General features: G+C 49.2%; 1 protein-coding gene across 5 annotated transcripts in view; it reads left to right on the forward strand.

Moving 5' to 3' along the window:
• The window catches only part of LOC130203758 (corticotropin-releasing factor receptor 1), a 54,002-nt gene that overhangs the window by 16,382 nt on the left and 18,617 nt on the right, over nt 1-19,003 (forward strand). Inside the window, exon 1 of one of the 5 annotated variants that reach the window (XM_056430159.1) lies at nt 4,756-4,806. The exons of 3 other annotated variants lie outside the window; for them this stretch is intronic. In XM_056430159.1, coding sequence (XP_056286134.1) covers nt 4,779-4,806 — 28 coding nt within the window. In that variant the 5' untranslated portion in view covers nt 4,756-4,778. Of the gene's footprint in view, nt 1-4,755; nt 4,807-13,200; nt 13,383-19,003 lie in introns of those variants that run through there. One more of the 5 variants, XM_056430160.1, reaches the window with a different exon arrangement.

The following is a 19,003-nucleotide window of genomic DNA, read 5'->3' on the forward strand; positions in this document are numbered from 1 at the left end:
CCTCACCTCCTCCCACTGCATCTCCTCCCGCCTCACCTCCTCACTCCTCCCTCCTCACCTCCTCACCTCCTCCCACTGCACCTCCTCCCTCCTCACCTCCTCCCGCCTCACCTCCTCCCTCCTCACCCCCTCCCCCTCCCCCTCCTCACTCCTCCCTCCTCACCTCCTGCCTCCTCACCTCCTCCCACTGCACCTCCTCCCTCCTCACCTCCTTACCTCCTCCCGCCTCACCTCCTCCCTCCTCCCACTGTACCTCCTCCCTCCTCACCTCCTCCTGTCACGAATTCCCCACCTTCCTAGTGAAATTCATCCTGCTTACATGTTTCATTAACTCTCCTGTCATTCCAGTTCCTGTCACCCTCACCTGATTGTCCCTCATTCCCTTCACCTGGTCCTCACGCCCTTCTCACCTGCAGCCCCTCCCCTCATTAGTCCCTCGTTCCCTTCACCTGGTCCTCACGCCCTTCTCACCTGCCTCTGATCACCTCGTTAGTCCCTCATTCCCTTCACCTGGTCCTCACGCCCTTCTCACCTGCCTCTGATCACCTCGTTAGTCCCTCATTCCCTTCACCTGGTCCTCACGCCCTTCTCACCTGCCTCTGGTCACCTAGTTAGTCCCTCATTCCCTTCACCTGGTCCTCACGCCCTTCTCACCTGCAGCCCCTCCCCTCATTAGTCCCTCACTATTTAGCTCCCTCACTTCCACTTGTCCTCTGCCAGATTGTCTTGTGTGTCACCGCCAAACCTTCCAGCGTTATTAGAGTTTCTTCTTGACCTGCCTGTTACGACCCTGTTCGCCTGTTTACCCGACTCAAGATTTTGCCTGCCCCTTTTTGGATTCGTTGCCCTGTTGGACTGTCTACCTGGTTTTGACCCTGCCTGAAACACACAGTAAACTGCCTCCTCCTGCATTCCGTTGTTTGTCGTGCTTTTGGGTTCCAGTACCTACAACCCTTACAGTACAATCTGGCCAAGATATGAACCCAGCCGACTTCCCACTTTTCGGGACAGGACCTATGATGCAGACGGACACGACGCAACGACACGAGCAGCAGCTCGCCGACATAACGCAAGCTATGGAGTCCATGAACATCCGCCACGAGCGCAACATGGAGAGGTCCCGGGTGGCGTACATTGTCTCTCTACTCACGGGCAGAGCCAGGGACTGGGGGACCGCTGAGTGGCAACGAGGATCGTTAAGCTGTTCTTCGGTCCAGCTATTTTCTGACGAACTGCTGAAAGTCTTCGATCACGCCACACCGGGAAGAGAGGCCGCTCGAGGGTTATTAGAGCTGAAGCAGGGGGCGAGGCCCGTGTCGGAATATTCCATCGAGTTCCGCACCAAAGCTGCCGACAGCAGCTGGAACGATGAATCGCTTCTTGACGCATTCTACCACGGCCTTTCGGGCCGCATCAAGGACGAATTGGCGGTTCGAGATCTTCCTGCTGGTTTGGATGAGTTGGTCGCTCTGGCCATCCGTATCGACAGTCGTCTGCGAGAACGGAGAAAGGAGAGGGATTTTTCGGCCACTCTACCAATACTGCTCCCCCAAGCCGCTTATCCTCGAAGGGTCCCGTCGGAACGGGACTTTGACGTTCCGGTCGATATTCCGGAGCCTATGCAGCTGGGGCGGACCAGACTCTCCACCGCTGAACGACAGCGCCGCCTGCAGCAGAATCGATGCCTTTACTGTGGTCAAGGCGGTCATTTTGTAACCTCTTGTCCAGTAAAAGAGGGGGCTCACCAGTAATCCAGAGGGCGCTGGTGAGCCGGAATGTGAACTTTAAAACGCCCTCTCGACCTTTGATTAAGGCTCAGCTGCTATGTTCAGGGAACTATCACACTGTTTCTGTTCTCATTGACTCTGGTGCAGATGCAAACCTCCTGGACATGACTCGCTTCACAGCTGGGTATCGGGCGGATAGCCCTGGAGGAACCCATCCGCGCCACGGCTTTAGACGGCCATCTCCTCTGCAGGGTCACTCATCAATCCACTCCGCTGCCGATGACCATGTCAGGTACTCACAGTGAGACACTCACCTTTCACCTCATCCATTCACCACAGCAGCCAGTCATTTTGGGCTACCCATGGCTTAGGAGACATGTCTTGTCTTGTTTTATACTTGAGAGACTCTCTCCTCATCGCTCTTCGAACTAAAAACCATGGACCGATCAACTGATCATCTGATCAACTGGTCTCTCAACGCAATTGACACCGTCTTCTCGACGAGAAGCTTGGGTTCGGGGGAACCTGCCCGTCCTGCCGGGACGTTGCAGCTGGTTACACGATGGACGTGTCGTGTGCCTAGCAGCCCTTTCCGTGGAGGACGTAGATGACATCCACCTATTCGGAACTATGATTACAGGATTTCTGCTGTTTGGATTTGGCGTTGCCCTGGTTTATCGGAAAATTAAGGAAACGGTGACAGCCGTTGAAAGCCCCTAAGGCTGCCCGACGAAATTGGATCGATTTGAAAATGGGAGGAAAGTGGTGGAATAGTAGGTGCGCAAATTGGATGTAGCTGCTGGAAGACCAAACAATCCCAATCTTATCTGCTTGGCTCCCTCAACCAGAACGGGCCTTGGCCAAGGCCGTTACTGGAACAACAACTCCCTGAAGATCGCTGAAGTGAGAACCTCTCATTCCTTCCCCTATCCACAGACACCTGTGGTTGTTTTCTCCAGGACCTTTCAAGGCTATCTCCATGGCAACGACCATCTTGCGGACTGAGAACTCTGTCTGTTGTGGCCTGGGGGAGGATGACATACCAGAACACGCACACACGAACTTTCAATAATACTGATTTGCATTCACTACCTCCCCATCCCACGCCTTCGCTTGCTTTTTACCCCCAGTGTGACCGGACGGGGCTGTGGCTGGCGCTGCTGTGATGGCGCCGGACCGGCTGGCTGCTTGTCGGTGCTGGTTACCTTCTGCCCCCAATGGATGGGCTTAGTAACCACATCAACACAAACATACAACCACACAACATAACACAATGTATCAACACAACGTAAAAACACAACGTAACAACACAACGTAAAAATACAATGTAACAACACAATGTAACAACACAACATAACAACACAATGTAACAATACAACGTAACAACACAACGTAACAATACAACGTAACAATACAACGTATCAACACAACGTAAAAACACAATGTAACAACACAACGTAAAAATACAACGTAACAACACAATGTAACAACACAACAACACAACGTAACAACACAACGTAACAATACAATGTAACAATACAACGTAACAACACAACATAACAACACAACGTAACCACACAGCGTAACAATACAACGTAACAATACAACGTAACAACACAACATAACAACACAACGTAACCACGCAGCGTAACAATACAACGTAAAAACATAACGTACAAATACAACGTAACAACACAACATAACAACACAACACAACGTAACAATACAACGTAAAAACATAACGTAACAATACAATGTAACAATACAACGTAACAACACAATGTAACAACACAACACAACGTAACAACACAATGTAACAATACAACGTAACAACACAACGTAACAATACAACATAACAACACAACGTAACAACACAACGTAACAATACAACATTACAACACACCGTAACAACACTATGTAACAACACAACGTAACAACACAACGTAACAATACAACATTACAACACAACGTAACAACACAATGTAACAACACAACGTAACAACACAACGTAACAATACAACGTAACAACACAACGTAACAACACAATGTAACAATACAATTTAACAATACAACGTAACAACACAACGTAACAATACAATGTAACAATACAACGTAACAACACAATGTAACAACACAACGTAACAGCACAATGTAACAATACAATGTAACAATACAATGTAACAATACAACGTAAAAACACAATGTAACAACACAACGTAACAACACAATGTAACAACACAACGTAACACCTACACTGTAACCACAGTAACAGACGCTCTGGTGTAACTTTATGAATCCGTCTCCACTTCCCTGCCAACGTTGATCGAAAAATCAATTTTAGAAGGAATATACATGTTTTTAGTTGTTGAAGTTAGTTCCAATAAAACGGAATCATCTGCATTTTCCTTCTGTTTTCAAATATTTTTTTTTTCCTTTCATTCATTTGTTCTCACTACAAAAAGAAAACTCGATTTAAAAAATCCATCTGACTGAAGCGTCGGCTTTGCCCTCGCACAACATCGTTATTCCTGGATCTTTAAAGAGAAAAGAACATCTCAATATTCGTCACTTATTGCAGTAACACCAGTGGCCCGGTCCCGGTCGGCGGCCCGTGGCTGCTGGAGGAGCTCCGTCCCGGTGTTTAGTAGCCGCTAAGCTGTGACGAGGTTTCCTCGCTCTGGGAGGTGCAACACAGAGGTATTGATCGTTGTCGTTCCTCCGCAGTGCAGTCGCTGGCCTCCTGGAACCGAACCCTGAGCGCGCGTGAGTCCCACAATGCGTGAAACTGATTGGCGGCGCCGAGCTCCTCGTGGAAAACCCGACAACCGTTGTGATGAACTCGAGATATAGACGGCAAAAACTTCAAAGACGCTGTAAATAGATCCGAGACGCTCGATCCTTACCTCCCGTGCACACAAACACATTGTTCCAAACCGCACACGCTTTTATTGCCAGCCGTTGCGGGCGATGCGTGTCTGACTGTTGACTCTCCTGCATCGGCACCTGCTGGCGGGCGGCGCCCGGGAGATGGTGGCGCGGCCGTGTCCGGAGATGTTCTACGTCAGATACAACACCACCAGTAAGTGACCCGGACACAACAGCATCACACAAAGACACATTTCATTTCACCCTCTCCTCCTCCTCCTCGGCTTCCGCCTCTGGAAAATCCTGTTTACATAATTAAACATTAATTAGCATGAGTATACAAATTAGCGAGAAAAGTGTAGAAAGACAACCCAGTACACAAAGAAGAAAGGAGGCGGCTGGGAGGCCAACAGGCGGAAGATGCTGGATGCGCTTCAGTCCGAGACGCTGCGTCTGAAACGAGGAAGCGTGTGTGAGCCGTGGATGATCGGATGCGTTCTGTCAATGTTTCACATTTAAAGTGGTTCAGATTTCTGCTCTGATGTCGAACTCTCCCTGAACCCCTCTGCAGGTTTTAACTCTTTAAAGTACAGCTGAGCATTAATTGCTGCAGCAAACAGATCAGATGCACTTCTGTTCTGAGGAGAAGTCTGGCCTCAAATGTTTGTCTTGAGACGGTTGAGCACGGACCGCCATCAGGTTCAGACGTCATGGTCCCCAGAGGAGGAGCCACTCAGACTGTTATAGAAGTCTATGCTTCATGTGTTGAAGCTGCATTCTCTCTCCTGACCACCAGGGGGCAACTCCTCTGGTTGTATAGAAGTCTATGCTTCATGTGTTGAAGCTGCATTCTCTCTCCTGACCACCAGGGGGCTCCTCTGGTTGTATAGAAGTCTATGCTTCATGTGTTAAAGCTGCATTCTCTCTCCTGACCACCAGGGGGCGACTCCTCTGGTTGTATAGAAGTATATGCTTCATGTGTTAAAGCTGCATTCTCTCTCATGACCACCAGGGGGCGACTCCTCTGGTTGTATAGAAGTCTATGTTTCATGTGTTAAAGCTGCATTCTCTCTCCTGACCACCAGGGGGCTCCTCTGGTTGTAGAGAAGTCTATGCTTCATGTGTTAAAGCTGCATTCTCTCCTGACCACCAGGGGACTCCTCTGGTTGTATAGAAGTCTATGCTTCATGTGTTGAAGCTGCATTCTCTCTCCTGACCACCAGGGGGTGACTCCTCTGGTTGTATAGAAGTCTATGCTTCATGTGTTGAAGCTGCATTCTCTCTCCTGGCCACCAGGGGGCAACTCCTCTGGTTGTATAGAAGTCTATGTTTCATGTGTTAAAGCTGCATTCTCTCTCCTGACCACCAGGGGGCTCCTCTGGTTGTAGAGAAGTCTATGCTTCATGTGTTAAAGCTGCATTCTCTCTCCTGACCACCAGGGGACTCCTCTGGTTGTATAGAAGTATATGCTTCATGTGTTGAAGCTGCATTCTCTCTCCTGACCACCAGGGGGCTCCTCTGGTTGTATAGAAGTCTATGCTTCATGTGTTAAAGCTGCATTCCCTCCTGACCACCAGGGGGCGACTCCTCTGGTTGTATAGAAGTCTATGCTTCATGTGTTAAAGCTGCATTCTCTCTCCTGACCACCAGGGGGCTCCTCTGGTTGTATAGAAGTCTATATAATGCCTCTGATGTATTCCCTCAGTAAACATTGTAAACATGAGTTTATGTCTCAGTCTCTAGTTTCAAGTCTTCTTCGATACAGTATGATGTCATCATTTAGTACTTTATGGTCATTTAGAGTCACTCAGACCATAGAGCAGGGGACGCTTTAGGGGCGGGGCTACAGGGTGATTGACAGGTCTCATCCAGAGTTGTATACGGTGTCTATACATCCCTCCTTCTCAGTCCTGATGTTGTGAACTCTTTTCATTTGTTGTGAGGAGAAGAACAGCTCATGTGTTTGTTGGTCATTCAAAGCGTGAAACCCCCACAGGACCCCGAGGGGAGGGGAGGGGGGAGGATAATTCAGATCACCAGTAATTTGACACTGCAAGGTTCATTTCACCTTCAGGATTAACATAATCTCCATTCAGCACCAAAGCCTTAAACACACTTCCCGGGCTGACCCCAGCAGCGAAGGTCACCGCGGACCCAAAAGGTGTTTACGTTCCGGAGAATCAGGCCGAATCCTTCCTGAGCGTGAGATTCCCTCAATGATATCACCCCGAAGACACTCAGGTGAGGCCTCAACTCAAAGGAGTATTTTTAGTACGTGTTTATTATTCATTCCTTTTTGAATATTTCATATTTCCTCAGCAGTGAGGTCAGAGGAGGTTGAGGGAGGAGCGTTTAATGAAGCCGGCGCTGTCGCTTCGTTGGCTGGAAGCTTCGATGTCAGAGGTTTAACGGCCGGTTACCTCACTGAGTTCAAAGGAGGCGTTTTGTTGATCGAGTTTCGTTAAAGACGAATAACGTTGTTCAGAAAACACCAAACGGAACCACCGGAGCTCGTGTGCTCGTGTGCTCAAATATGCAATATGGCCTCTGAAACGTATGAAAAATATAAAAATACCCAAACCCTAAACCACCAACACATGTTTGATATTATCATGTTTGATATACATTTTATTATCATGTTTTATATATTTTTTATTATCATGTTTGATATATTTTATTATCATGTTTTCATATTTTTTATTATCATGTTTGATATATTTTTTTATCATGTTTGATATATTTTATTATAATGTTTAATATATATTTATTATCATGTTTGATATATTTTATTGTAATGTTTAATATATTTTATTATCATGTTTGATATATTTTATTGTCATGATTAATATTTTTTATTATCATGTTTACTATATTTTATTATCATGTTTAATATATTTTATTATCATGTTTGATATATTTATTATTATCATGTTTGATATATTTTCATTATCATGTTTGATATATTTTCATCATCATGTTTGATATATTTTCATCATCATGTTTGATACATTTTATTATCATGTTTGATATATTTTATTATCATGTTTGATATATTTATTATTATCATGTTTGATATATTTTCATCATCATGTTTGATACATTTTATTATCATGTTTGATATATTTTCATCATCATGTTTGATATATTTTCATCATCATGTTTGATACATTTTATTATCATGTTTGATATATTTTATTATCATGTTTGATATATTTTATTATCATGTTTCTTTTTTTAAATTACGGTTTAAAGGTGTTGAAAAACCTGAAAATCTGCCAAAACATTGCTGCACAACACGACATATTAAAGCCCAGGACGTGGCGCCCGGCCGCCGGCTCTTCCCCATCTCCCCGGTGACTGATTCACCGCCACCAGAAGACGAGGAGATCCTCTTCATCTCGCTTTAAGCTGTTTCATTATTACTCAAACCTCCTTTATTAGATGACGCCGCGCTGGAGCACCACGCTCAATACATACGATTAAAAAGAAAGCCAAATGTACACAAACATCTTTATTTATATATGAACATCTTCATTTAGATATGAAACGAGAAGAAGGAAAACTAAACAAGAACAGCAGTTTAAGTGGTACTTGATAGGTTTAGAGGTAGGGCGTCCATAGGGGTAGTTAGGGTCCAGAGGGGTAGTTAGGGTCCAGAGGGGCTAGTTAGGGTCCAGAGGGGTAGTTAGGGCCAGAGGGGCTAGTTAGGGTCCAGAGGGGTAGTTAGGGTCCAGAGGGGTAGTTAGCGGCCAGAGGGGCTAGTTAGGGTCCAGAGGGGTAGTTAGGGCCAGAGGGGTAGTTAGGGTCCAGAGGGGTAGTTAGGGTCCAGAGGGGTAGTTAGGGGCCAGAGGAGGTAGTTAGGGCCAGAGGGGTAGTTAGGGTCCAGAGGGGTAGTTAGGGGCCATAGGGGCAGTTCATGTCCAGAGGGGTAGTTAGGGTCCAGAGGGGTAGTTAGGGGCCAGAGGAGGTAGTTAGGGTCCAGAGGGTAGTTAGGGTCCAGAGGGGTAGTTAGGGGCCAGAGGAGGTAGTTAGGGTCCAGAGGGTAGTTAGGGTCCAGAGGGGTAGTTAGGGGCCAGAGGGGTAGTTAGGGTCCAGAGGGGTAATTAGGGTCCAGAGGGGTAGTTAGCGGTCCAGAGGAGGTAGTTAGGGGCCAGGTGGGCTAGTTAGGGTCCATAGGGGTAGTTAAGGTCCAGAGGGGCAATTAGGATCCAGAGGGGCTAGTTAAGGTCCAGAGGGGCAGTTAGGGTCCAGAGGGGTAATTAGGGGCCATAGGGGTAATTAGGGTCCAGAGGGGTAGTTAGGGGCCAGAGGGGTAATTAGCGGCCAGAGGGGTAGTTAGGGTCCAGAGGAGGTAGTTAAGGGCCAGAGGGCTAGTTAGGGGCCAGGGGAGGTTGTTAAGGTCCAGAGGAGGTAGTTAAGGTCCATAGGGGTAGTTAGGGTCCAGAGGGGTAGTTAGGGTCCAGAGGGTAGTTAGGGTCCAGAGGGGTAGTTAGGGTCCAGAGGAGGTAGTTAGGGTCCAGAGGGGTAGTTAGGGGCCAGAGGGTAGTTAGGGGCCAGAGGGGTAGTTAGGGTCCAGAGGGTAGTTAGGGTCCAGAGGGGTAGTTGGGGGCCAGAGGGGTAGTTAGGGTCCAGAGGGGTAGTTAGGGGCCAGAGGAGGTAGTTAGGGGCGAGAGGGGTAATTAAGGGCCATAGGGGTAGTTAGGGGCCAGAGGGGCTAGTTAGGGTCCAGAGGTGCAGACTGTAAAGTTCCTCAGACGTGTCCTTGAGGAGTTCATGAGTAAATGTTCATAGTTCAACTTACAGCAACATGTTTAAATACAAGCTGAGGGTGTGTGTGTGTGTGTGTGTGTGTGTGTGTGTGTGTGTGTGTGTGTGTGTGTGTGTGTGTGTGTGTGTGTGTGTGTGTGTGTGTGTGTGTGTGTGTGTGTGTGTGTGTGTGTGTGTGTGTGTGTGTGTGTGTGTGTGTGTGTGTGTGTGTGTGTGTGTGTGTGTGTGTCTGAACAGCAGTGGTATGAATCACGTTAGTCGGGACTCAAAATTACTTCTAAAATTAGATCGAGACCAATCCTCGATTTAAAGAGACAGTAGCGTAGTTCTTGCGGCATTGAGCGTTGTTGCAGATTGAACCGTTGACTCCTCCCTCTGACTCCTCCCTCTGACTCCTCCTGTCACAGACTGCGTGAGCAACAAGTCTCCATGAATCCATCCCATAATAGCTCCACTTGAGGACAGTGCAGGCGGTTTGACTGGCCCCTCCCATTTCTTTTGTCCTGTCTGGGCTCCTGTAGTATTTTAATGACTTAAACACAGTGTAACTAGAATGGGCACTGCATACCTTCGCATATCACAAGATTGGGCATTGAATTCTGAACATGTTGGCATTAGTTGCCAATTGGATACAAATTGACAGCGCTATGGTAAAAAGAAGATTTTGACCTTTCCATGACCTTGACCTTGACCGTTGGCCCGATTGATCCCAAAATCTAATCAAATGGCCCCCGGATAATAAGCAATCATCCCACCAAATTTCATGTGATTCAAGAAGATTTTTACCTTTTCATGACCTTGACCTTTGACCCAATCGATCCCAAAATCTAATCAAATGGCTCCCGGATAATAACCAATCATCCCACCAAATTGCATGCGATTCGGTTTAATTTTTTTGTTGTTATGCGAATAACACGCATATAAATAAATAAATAAATACACGGCGATCAAAACATAACCTTCCGCATTTTCAATGCAAAGGTAATAAGAGAAAGAATAAAACGTCACAATTCTTAAGTTGTTGCCATGAATTAAGTGTGAAACGGTGACGTTTGTTATATTAAATCAATAAAGGTGATAAACCAGCAAATAAAGTATATTTGCAACAGTAAAGGAAGGAAACAATAAAACTTGACTTGTATATTTTTTAGTGCTGTGAAAAATAACGCGTTAATTAAATGACAGGTTTAACTAGTTTTTTTTTTTTTACACATTTAACGCATGCACAGAATGAGCTTCAATCCGTCTGTTGTTGGTCGTCTCTCCAGCAGCGTGTCATTCTGTCTCTAGTGTCGCGTTAACACGACTCCGATCTCCGTCTCGCGCGCCGCAGAGCTCGGATGCCGGCGTGTGCGCGCACATCGGGACGAAAAAAAGTCACTTGCACAACGTTACAGACGTTGTGACAAAAACGGATTTCATTCATTTTTCGCCAAAGAATATCCAGTCTTACGATAACATCCGTGCTCGTGGTGACGGAGCGTTGTGAAACTCTTTATTGTTGACGGTTCGCAGAGCTCCTGGTTTATGACAGAAACACAACGTGTTCATTAATATTCACCAACACACCATCAGAAGCTCTCTGGAGCTCCAAGAAACGTGTTGACGAGAGACCGGCTAGCTGCTAGCCCGTTGCCCGTCTCTGTGCTAAGCTATGCTAACATTCATCTGTCCATCTGCCTGTTGCCGAGCATATGCACGGGGGGCGGCGACAGCCGCATGGGGGGTGGGGACAGCCGTATGGGGGGCGGGGACAGCCGTATGGGGGGCGGGGACAGCCGTATGGGGGGCGGGGTCCAGACCGATGAGCCTCCGGGTTCGTGACTCGCCTCCCGCCTCACCTCCTCCCACTGCACCTCCTCCCGCCTCACCTCCTCACTCCTCCCTCCTCACCTCCTCCCACTGCACCTCCTCCCTCCTCACCTCCTCCCGCCTCACCTCCTCCCTCCTCACCTCCTCCCACTGCACCTCCTCCCGCCTCACCTCCTCACTCCTCCCTCCTCACCTCCTGCCTCCTCACCTCCTCCCACTGCACCTCCTCCCTCCTCACCTCCTTACCTCCTCCCGCCTCACCTCCCTCCTCCCACTGTACCTCCTCCCTCCTCACCTCCTCCTGTCACGAATTCCCCACCTTCCTAGTGAAATTCATCCTGCTTACATGTTTCATTAACTCTCCTGTCATTCCAGTTCCTGTCACCCTCACCTGATTGTCCCTCATTCCCTTTACCTGGTCCTCACGTCCTTCTCACCTGCAGCCCCTCCCTCATTAGTCCTCGTTCCTTCACCTGGTCCTCACGCCCTTCTCACCTGCCTCTGATCACCTCGTTAGTCCCTCATTCCTTCACCTGGTCCTCACGCCTTCTCACCTGCCTCTGATCACCTCGTTAGTCCCTCACTCCCTACACCTGGTCCTCACGCCCTTCTCACCTGCCTCTGGTCACCTAGTTAGTCCCTCATTCCCTTCACCTGGTCCTCACGCCCTTCTCACCTGCAGCCCCTCCCCTCATTAGTCCCTCACTATTTAGCTCCCTCACTTCCACTTGTCCTCTGCCAGATTGTCTTGTGTCACCGACAAACCTTCCAGCGTTATTAGAGTTTCTTCTTGACCTGCCTGTTACGACCCTGTTCGCCTGTTTACCCGACTCAAGATTTTGCCTGCCCCTTTTTGGATTCGTTGCCCTGTTGGACTGTCTACCTGGTTTTGACCCTGCCTGAAACATACAGTAAACTGCCTCCTCCTGCATTCCGTTGTTTGTCGTGCTTTTGGGTTCCAGTACCTATAACCCTTACAGTACAATCTGGCCAAGATATGAACCCAGCCGACTTCCCACTTTTCGGGACAGGACCTATGATGCAGACGGACACCGACACGAGCAGCAGCTCGCCGACATAACGCAAGCTATGGAGTCCATGAACATCCGCCACGAGCGCAACATGGAGTCTCTCCGTGATCAACTGCTGAAATTCTCTGATGCGGCTCGGGGTTCAGATGCTGTTTCTTCTTCCAGACCTCCGCTTCACCCTGCGTCCGGGTCAGAGGCGCGCTTGCCTCCACCGGAGCGTTGTTCGGGGGTTCCTGGTTCCTGTCGGCCATTCCTGGTCCAGTGCTCTCTCGCCTTTGAGCTTCAGCCTTCTGCCTTTCCCTCAGAGAGGTCCCGGTGGCACATTGTCTCTCTACTCACGGGCAGAGCCAGGGACTGGGGACCGCTGAGTGGCAACGAGGATCGTTAAGCTGTTCTTGGTCCAGCTATTTTCTGACGAACTGCTGAAAGTCTTGATCACGCCACACCGGGAAGAGGCCGCTCGAGGTTATTAGAGCTGAAGCAGGGGCGAGGCCCGTGTCGGAATATTCCATCGAGTTCCGCACCAAAGCTGCCGACAGCAGCTGGAACGATGAATCGCTTGACGATTCTACCACGGCCTTCGGGCCGCATCAAGGACAATTGGCGGTTCGAGATCTTCCTGCTGGTTTGGATGAGTTGGTCGCTCTGGCCATCCGTGGCGACAGTCGTCTGCGAACGGAGAAAGGAGAGGATTTTTCGGTCACTCTACCAATACTGCTCCCTGCCGCTTATCCTCGAAGGGTCCCGTCGGACGGGACTTTGACGTTCGGTCGATATTCGGAGCCTATGCAGCTGGGGCGGACCAGACTCTCCACCGCTGAGCGACAGCGCCGCCTGCAGCAGAATCGATGCCTTTACTGTGGTCAAGGCGGTCATTTTGTAACCTCTTGTCCAGTAAAGAGGGGCTCACCAGTAATCCAGAGGCGCTGGTGAGCCGGAATGTGCTTTAAACGCCCTCTCGACCTTTGATTAAGGCTCAGCTGCTATGTTCAGGGAACTATCACACTGTTTCTGTTCTCATTGACTCTGGTGCAGATGCAAACCTCCTGGACATGACTCGCTTCACAGCTGGGTATCGGGCGGATAGCCCTGGAGGAACCCATCCGCGCCACGGCTTTAGACGGCCATCTCCTCTGCAGGGTCACTCATCAATCCACTCCGCTGCCGATGACCATGTCAGGTACTCACAGTGAGACACTCACCTTTCACCTCATCCATTCACCACAGCAGCCAGTCATTTTGGGCTACCCATGGCTTAGGAGACATGTCTTGTCTTGTTTTATACTTGAGAGACTCTCTCATCGCTCTTGAACTAAAACCATGGACCGATCAACTGATCATCTGATCAACTGGTCTCTCAACGCAATTGACACCGTCTTCTCGGCGAAGCTTGGGTTGGAACCTGCCCGTCCTGCCGGGACGTTGCAGCTGGTTACACGATGGACGTGTCGTGTGCCTAGCAGCCTTTCCGTGGAGGCGTAGATGACATCCACCTATTCGGAACTATGATTACAGGATTTCTGCTGTTTGGATTTGGCGTTGCCCTGGTTTATCGGAAAATTAAGGAAGCGGTGACAGCCGTTAAAAGCCCCTAAAGGCTGCCCGACGAAATTGGATCGATTTGAAAATGGGAGGAAAGTGGTGGAATAGTAGGTGCTAAATTGGATGTAGCTGCTGGAAGACCAAACAATCCCAATCTTATCTGCTTGGCTCCCTCAACCAGAACGGGCCTTGGCCAAGGTTACTGGAACAACAACTCCTGAAGATCGCTGAAGTGAGAACCTCTCATTCCCTTCCCCTATCCACAGACACCTGTGGTTGTTTTCTCCCAGGGCCTTTCAAGGCTATCTCCATGGCAACGAGCATCTTGCGGACTGAGAAAACTGTCTGTTGTGGCCTGGGGAGGATGACATACCAGAACACGCACACGAACTTTCAATAATACTGATTTGCATTCACTACCCCTCCCCCATCCCACGCCTTCGCCTGCTTTTACCCCAGTGTGACCGGACGGGGCTGGCTGGCGCTGCTGTGATGGCGCCCGGACCGGCTGGCTGCTTGTCGGTGCTGGTTACCTTCTGCCCCAATGGATGGGCTTAGATCACCCAGTTGTTGGATTACCTCCTCCCCTTCCTACTCGTTGCAAGTCATGTCTAAAATGTATGTGCTTATGTGCTAAGGTGTTTTCCTGCTCCCACTGTACCCTCTCGGGGCATAGTCGGGGGGTTGGTGTTTTTTCTCGCCTTCTTCCCTCATGTTATGCTGTAATCTTTCATCCACCCTTTCTTGTAATTTCGATGCTTTTGTACCTGTACTCTGGCAAACGACAAATAAATATATCAATCAATCAATCAATCAATAATCCACACATTGACTGGGCTACAGGAACTATATTACAATGAAGTGCTCATTGCCATGCTGTTTGCCTAAAACCTGTTTCATCATTTGTCCCTAGTCGGGTTGATCCCTCTGATTCTACAGATATCTCCCAGGTTCCCAAGGAATACCTTGATCTGAAGGGGGTGTTTAGCAAGACCCGGGCCATATCGTTGCCGCCGAATCGTCCATATGACTGTGCCATTAACCTGCTTCCAGGTACAAGCCCTCCCAGGGGTAGACTGTTTTCACTATCTGCTCCGGAGACTAAATCAATGGAGAGATATATCAACGACTCTCTGGCTGCGGGTCTCATTAGACCATCTTCGTCTCCTGCGGGACCTGGATTTTTTTTTTGTCAGTAAGAAGGACAAGACCCTGCGGCCGTGCATAGACTATAGAGGACTCAATGACATTACGGTGAAGAACAGGTACCCTCTTCCCCTTATCTCCTCTGCATTTGAGCTGCTACAAGGTGCTACCATTTTTTCCAAGCTCGATCTCCGTAACGCTTACCATTTGGTAAGAATTCGAGAGGGGGATGAATGGAAGACTGCCTTTAATACTCCTAGTGGACATTATGAGTATTTGGTTATGCCGTTCGGTCTCACCAATGCCCCGGCAGTCTTCCAGGGGTTGATCAATGAGGTTCTCCGGGACCTGCTCAATATTAGCGTTTTTGTGTATCTGGATGACATTCTTGTCTTTTCAAAGTCTCCACAGGAACATGTGGTGCATGTTCGTCAAGTCCTCCAAAGGCTTTTGAAGAACCACCTCTTCGTAAAAGCAGAGAAGTGTGAGTTCCACACCACAACGGTATCATTCCTTGGTTTTGTCATCAATGCTGGTGATATCCGGATGGACTCAGCCAAGACGAGAGCAGTCGCTGACTGGCTTGTGCCTGTCACTCGAAAGGAACTTCAACGCTTTCTTGGCTTTGCCAACTTCTACCGGCGGTTCATCCGTAACTACAGTTCCGTGGCTACCCCCCTCACTTCTCTCACATCCCAACTCGTGCCCTTCCGGTGGTCCTCTGCGGCTGAAGCGGCGTTCAGTGAGTTAAAGTTCCGTTTTACCTCTGCTCCCATCCTCATATTTCCAGATCCTGCCCGGCAGTTTATTGTGGAGGTGGACGCCTCTGACAACGGGGTAGGAGCGGTCCTGTCTCAGCGGTCGGCTAAGGACCAAAAGGTTCATCCATGTGCCTTCTTCTCCCGGAAGCTGTCTCCTGCAGAGAGGAATTACGACATTGGGAAACGGGAGTTGTTGGCGGTCAAACTGGCATTGGAGGAGTGGAGACACTGGTTGGAGGGAGCGGAGCAGCCATTTGTGGTCTGGACGGATCACAAGAATCTGGAATATATCCGCTCGGCCAAGAGACTGACCACTCGTCAAGCTAGGTGGGCCCTTTTTTTCAATCGCTTTGATTTGTTGCTCTCCTACAGACCAGGCTCCAAGAACCTCAAACCAGATGCCTTGTCCCGTCAGTTCCAGCCTGAGAGCTCTCCCCTTCATCCTGAAGGTATCCTCCCTCCTGAGTGTGTTGTCGGTGCAGTAACCTGGGAGGTGGAGGACAGGGTAAAACGCTCCAACGCCGAACATCCTGCTCCCAGTGCTTGGCCGGTTAACCGGTTGTTTGTTCCTGCTCACCTCCGCTCGCAGGTGCTCCAGTGGGGTCACTCTTCTCGCCTTGCTTGCCATCCGACGCACACTAGCAATGCTCAAGCAACGCTTTTGGTGGCCGTCCATGGAGGAGGACACCAAGGGATTCGTTGGTGCTTGCCAAGTCTGCGCTCAGCACAAGACCTCCCGCAAGGCTCCCTCTGGTCTCCTCCACCCTCTACCACTTCCGCATCGCCCTTGGTCCCATATTGCATTGGATTTCGTAACCGGCCTACCCAGCTCCTGTGGTAACACAGTTATTCTGACAGTTATTGATCGATTCTCCAAATCTGCCCGGCTTATCCCACTGACAAAATTGCCTACCGCCAAGGAAATGGCTGAGATCCTGTTGCAGGAGGTGTTTCGCTCCCATGGTCTGCCCATGGATGTGGTCTCCGACCGTGGCCCACAATTCACCTCTCGTTTTTGAGCCGAGTTTTGCAGGCTACTGGGGGCCACAGTCAGCTTGTCGTCAGGGTTCCATCCGCAATCTAATGGACAGGCGGAGCGCATGAACCAGGAGATGGAGACAGCGTTACGATGCCTCTCCTCCCGCAACCCGCAATCCTGGTCCAAGGAACTTCTGTGGGTCGAGTATGCCCACAACACCCTTCCCAGCTCAGCCACAGGGCTCTCACCCTTCCAGTGTGCCCGTGGATATCAGCCCCCACTCTTCCCGGAGCAGGAACTCGAGGCCAGTGTTCCTTCTGTCCAGGCGTTTATCCAGCGGTGCCGATGCACTTGGAGGCAGGCCCGCTCCACGCTGATGCGCACTTCCGAGCGCTACAAACGGTCTGCCAACAGACGTCGCCTCCCTGCACCTCAGTATGTTCCAGGACAACGGGTCTGGCTTTCTACACGGGACCTTCCCCTCAGAGTGGAGTCCAAGAAACTGGCTCCTCGTTTCGTGGGCCCGTTTCCGGTGTCACGGGTCATTAATCCTGCAGCCATCCGGCTGCGTCTACCACCAGCCATGAGAGTTCACCCCACCTTCCACGTCTCCAGGGTTAAACCTGTCGAGGAGAGCCCGCTTCACCCCGCCCCCAGACCCCCACCACCCCCCCGGCTTCTCGACGGGGATCCTATCTACACGGTCCGTCGCCTGCTCAAATCTCGGCGACGGGGTAGGGGACTTCAATACCTCGTGGATTGGGAGGGCTACGGGCCGGAGGAGCGACAATGGGTCCCCACTCGTGACATTCTGGACCCCTCCCTGATCACTGCCTTCCACCATGCTCATCCTGATCAGCCCAGTGGGACGTCAAGGGCCGTCCCTAGAAGGGGAGGTTCTGTCACGAATTCCCCACCTTCCTAGTGAAATTCATCCTGCTTACATGTTTCATTAACTCTCCTGTCATTCCAGATCCTGTCACCCTCACCTGATTGTCCCTCATTCCCTTCACCTGGTCCTCACGCCCTTCTCCCCTGCCTCTGATCACCTCGTTAGTCCCTCATTACCTTCACCTGGTCCTCACGCCCTTCTCACCTGCAGCCCATCACCTCATTAGTCCCTCACTATTTAGCTCCCTCACTTCCACTTGTCCTCTGCCAGATTGTCTTGTGTGTCACCGCCAAACCTTCCAGCGTTATTAGAGTTTCTTCTTGACCTGCCTGTTACGACCCTGTTCGCCTGTTTACCCGACTCAAGATTTTGCCTGCCCCTTTTTGGATTCGTTGCCCTGTTGGACTGTCTACCTGGTTTTGACCCTGCCTGAAACATACAGTAAACTGCCTCCTCCTGCATTCCGTTGTTTGTCGTGCTTTTGGGTTCCAGTACCTACAACCCTTACACCTCCCACTTCACCTCCTCCCTCCTCACCTCCTCCCACTGCACCTCCTCCCTCCTCACCTCCTGCCACTGCACCTCCTCCCTCCTCACCTCCTCCCACTGCACCTCCTCCCTCCTCACCTCCTCCTCCCTCCTCACCTCCTCCCACTGCACCTCCTCCCTCCTCACCTCCTCCCTCCTCACCTCCCACTGCACCTCCTCACCATCTCCCTCCTCCCTCCTCACCTCCTCCCACTGCACCTCCTCCCGCCTCACCTCCTCCCTCCTCACCTCCTCCCACTGCACCTCCTCCCTCCTCACCTCCTCCCACTGCACCTCCTCCCTTCTCACCTCCGACGCTCATTATTAAAACATTTACTTATGATTATCTCTCTCTCTCTTTCTGACTCCCTCTCACTCTCTCTCCCTCACTCTATTTCTTTGTCTCTCTCTCTCAAATTGCTCATTAATGTTTGCCACTCTGTCATTTTGAGACTCTTTACTTGTTTTCTTTGTGTCTGATTAATCTGTCGGCTTTAGAAGAGACGAGTTATTGTAATTGTTTGCAAAAATAGTCAATTATATAGTAATATATTTTATAGTAATATTATATTATATAGTAATATATGATATATTTATATTATATAGTAATATATTTTATAGTAATATTATATGATATAGTAATATATGATATTAATATTATATAGTAATATATTATATTATATAGTTATATATGATATGTTAATATTATATTATATAGTTATATATTATATTATATAGTAATATATTATATTTTAGTATGATATTATATATTAATATAATATTATAAAGTAATTATTATCTTGAGATCATTTCACAGTTTTAGAGCGTAAAACAATCCCCAATGTGTTCCCGCTGTACATCCTGTCGCGGTCGCTTCGCAACAGGAAGTAGGGTCAGCTGACAGGAAGTAGGGTCGCGAGATACTTATAAATACTTATATATACTTAGAGATA

This window comes from Pseudoliparis swirei, chromosome 13 (assembly GCF_029220125.1).
Source record: "Pseudoliparis swirei isolate HS2019 ecotype Mariana Trench chromosome 13, NWPU_hadal_v1, whole genome shotgun sequence".
Classification (NCBI taxonomy): domain Eukaryota; kingdom Metazoa; phylum Chordata; class Actinopteri; order Perciformes; family Liparidae; genus Pseudoliparis; species Pseudoliparis swirei.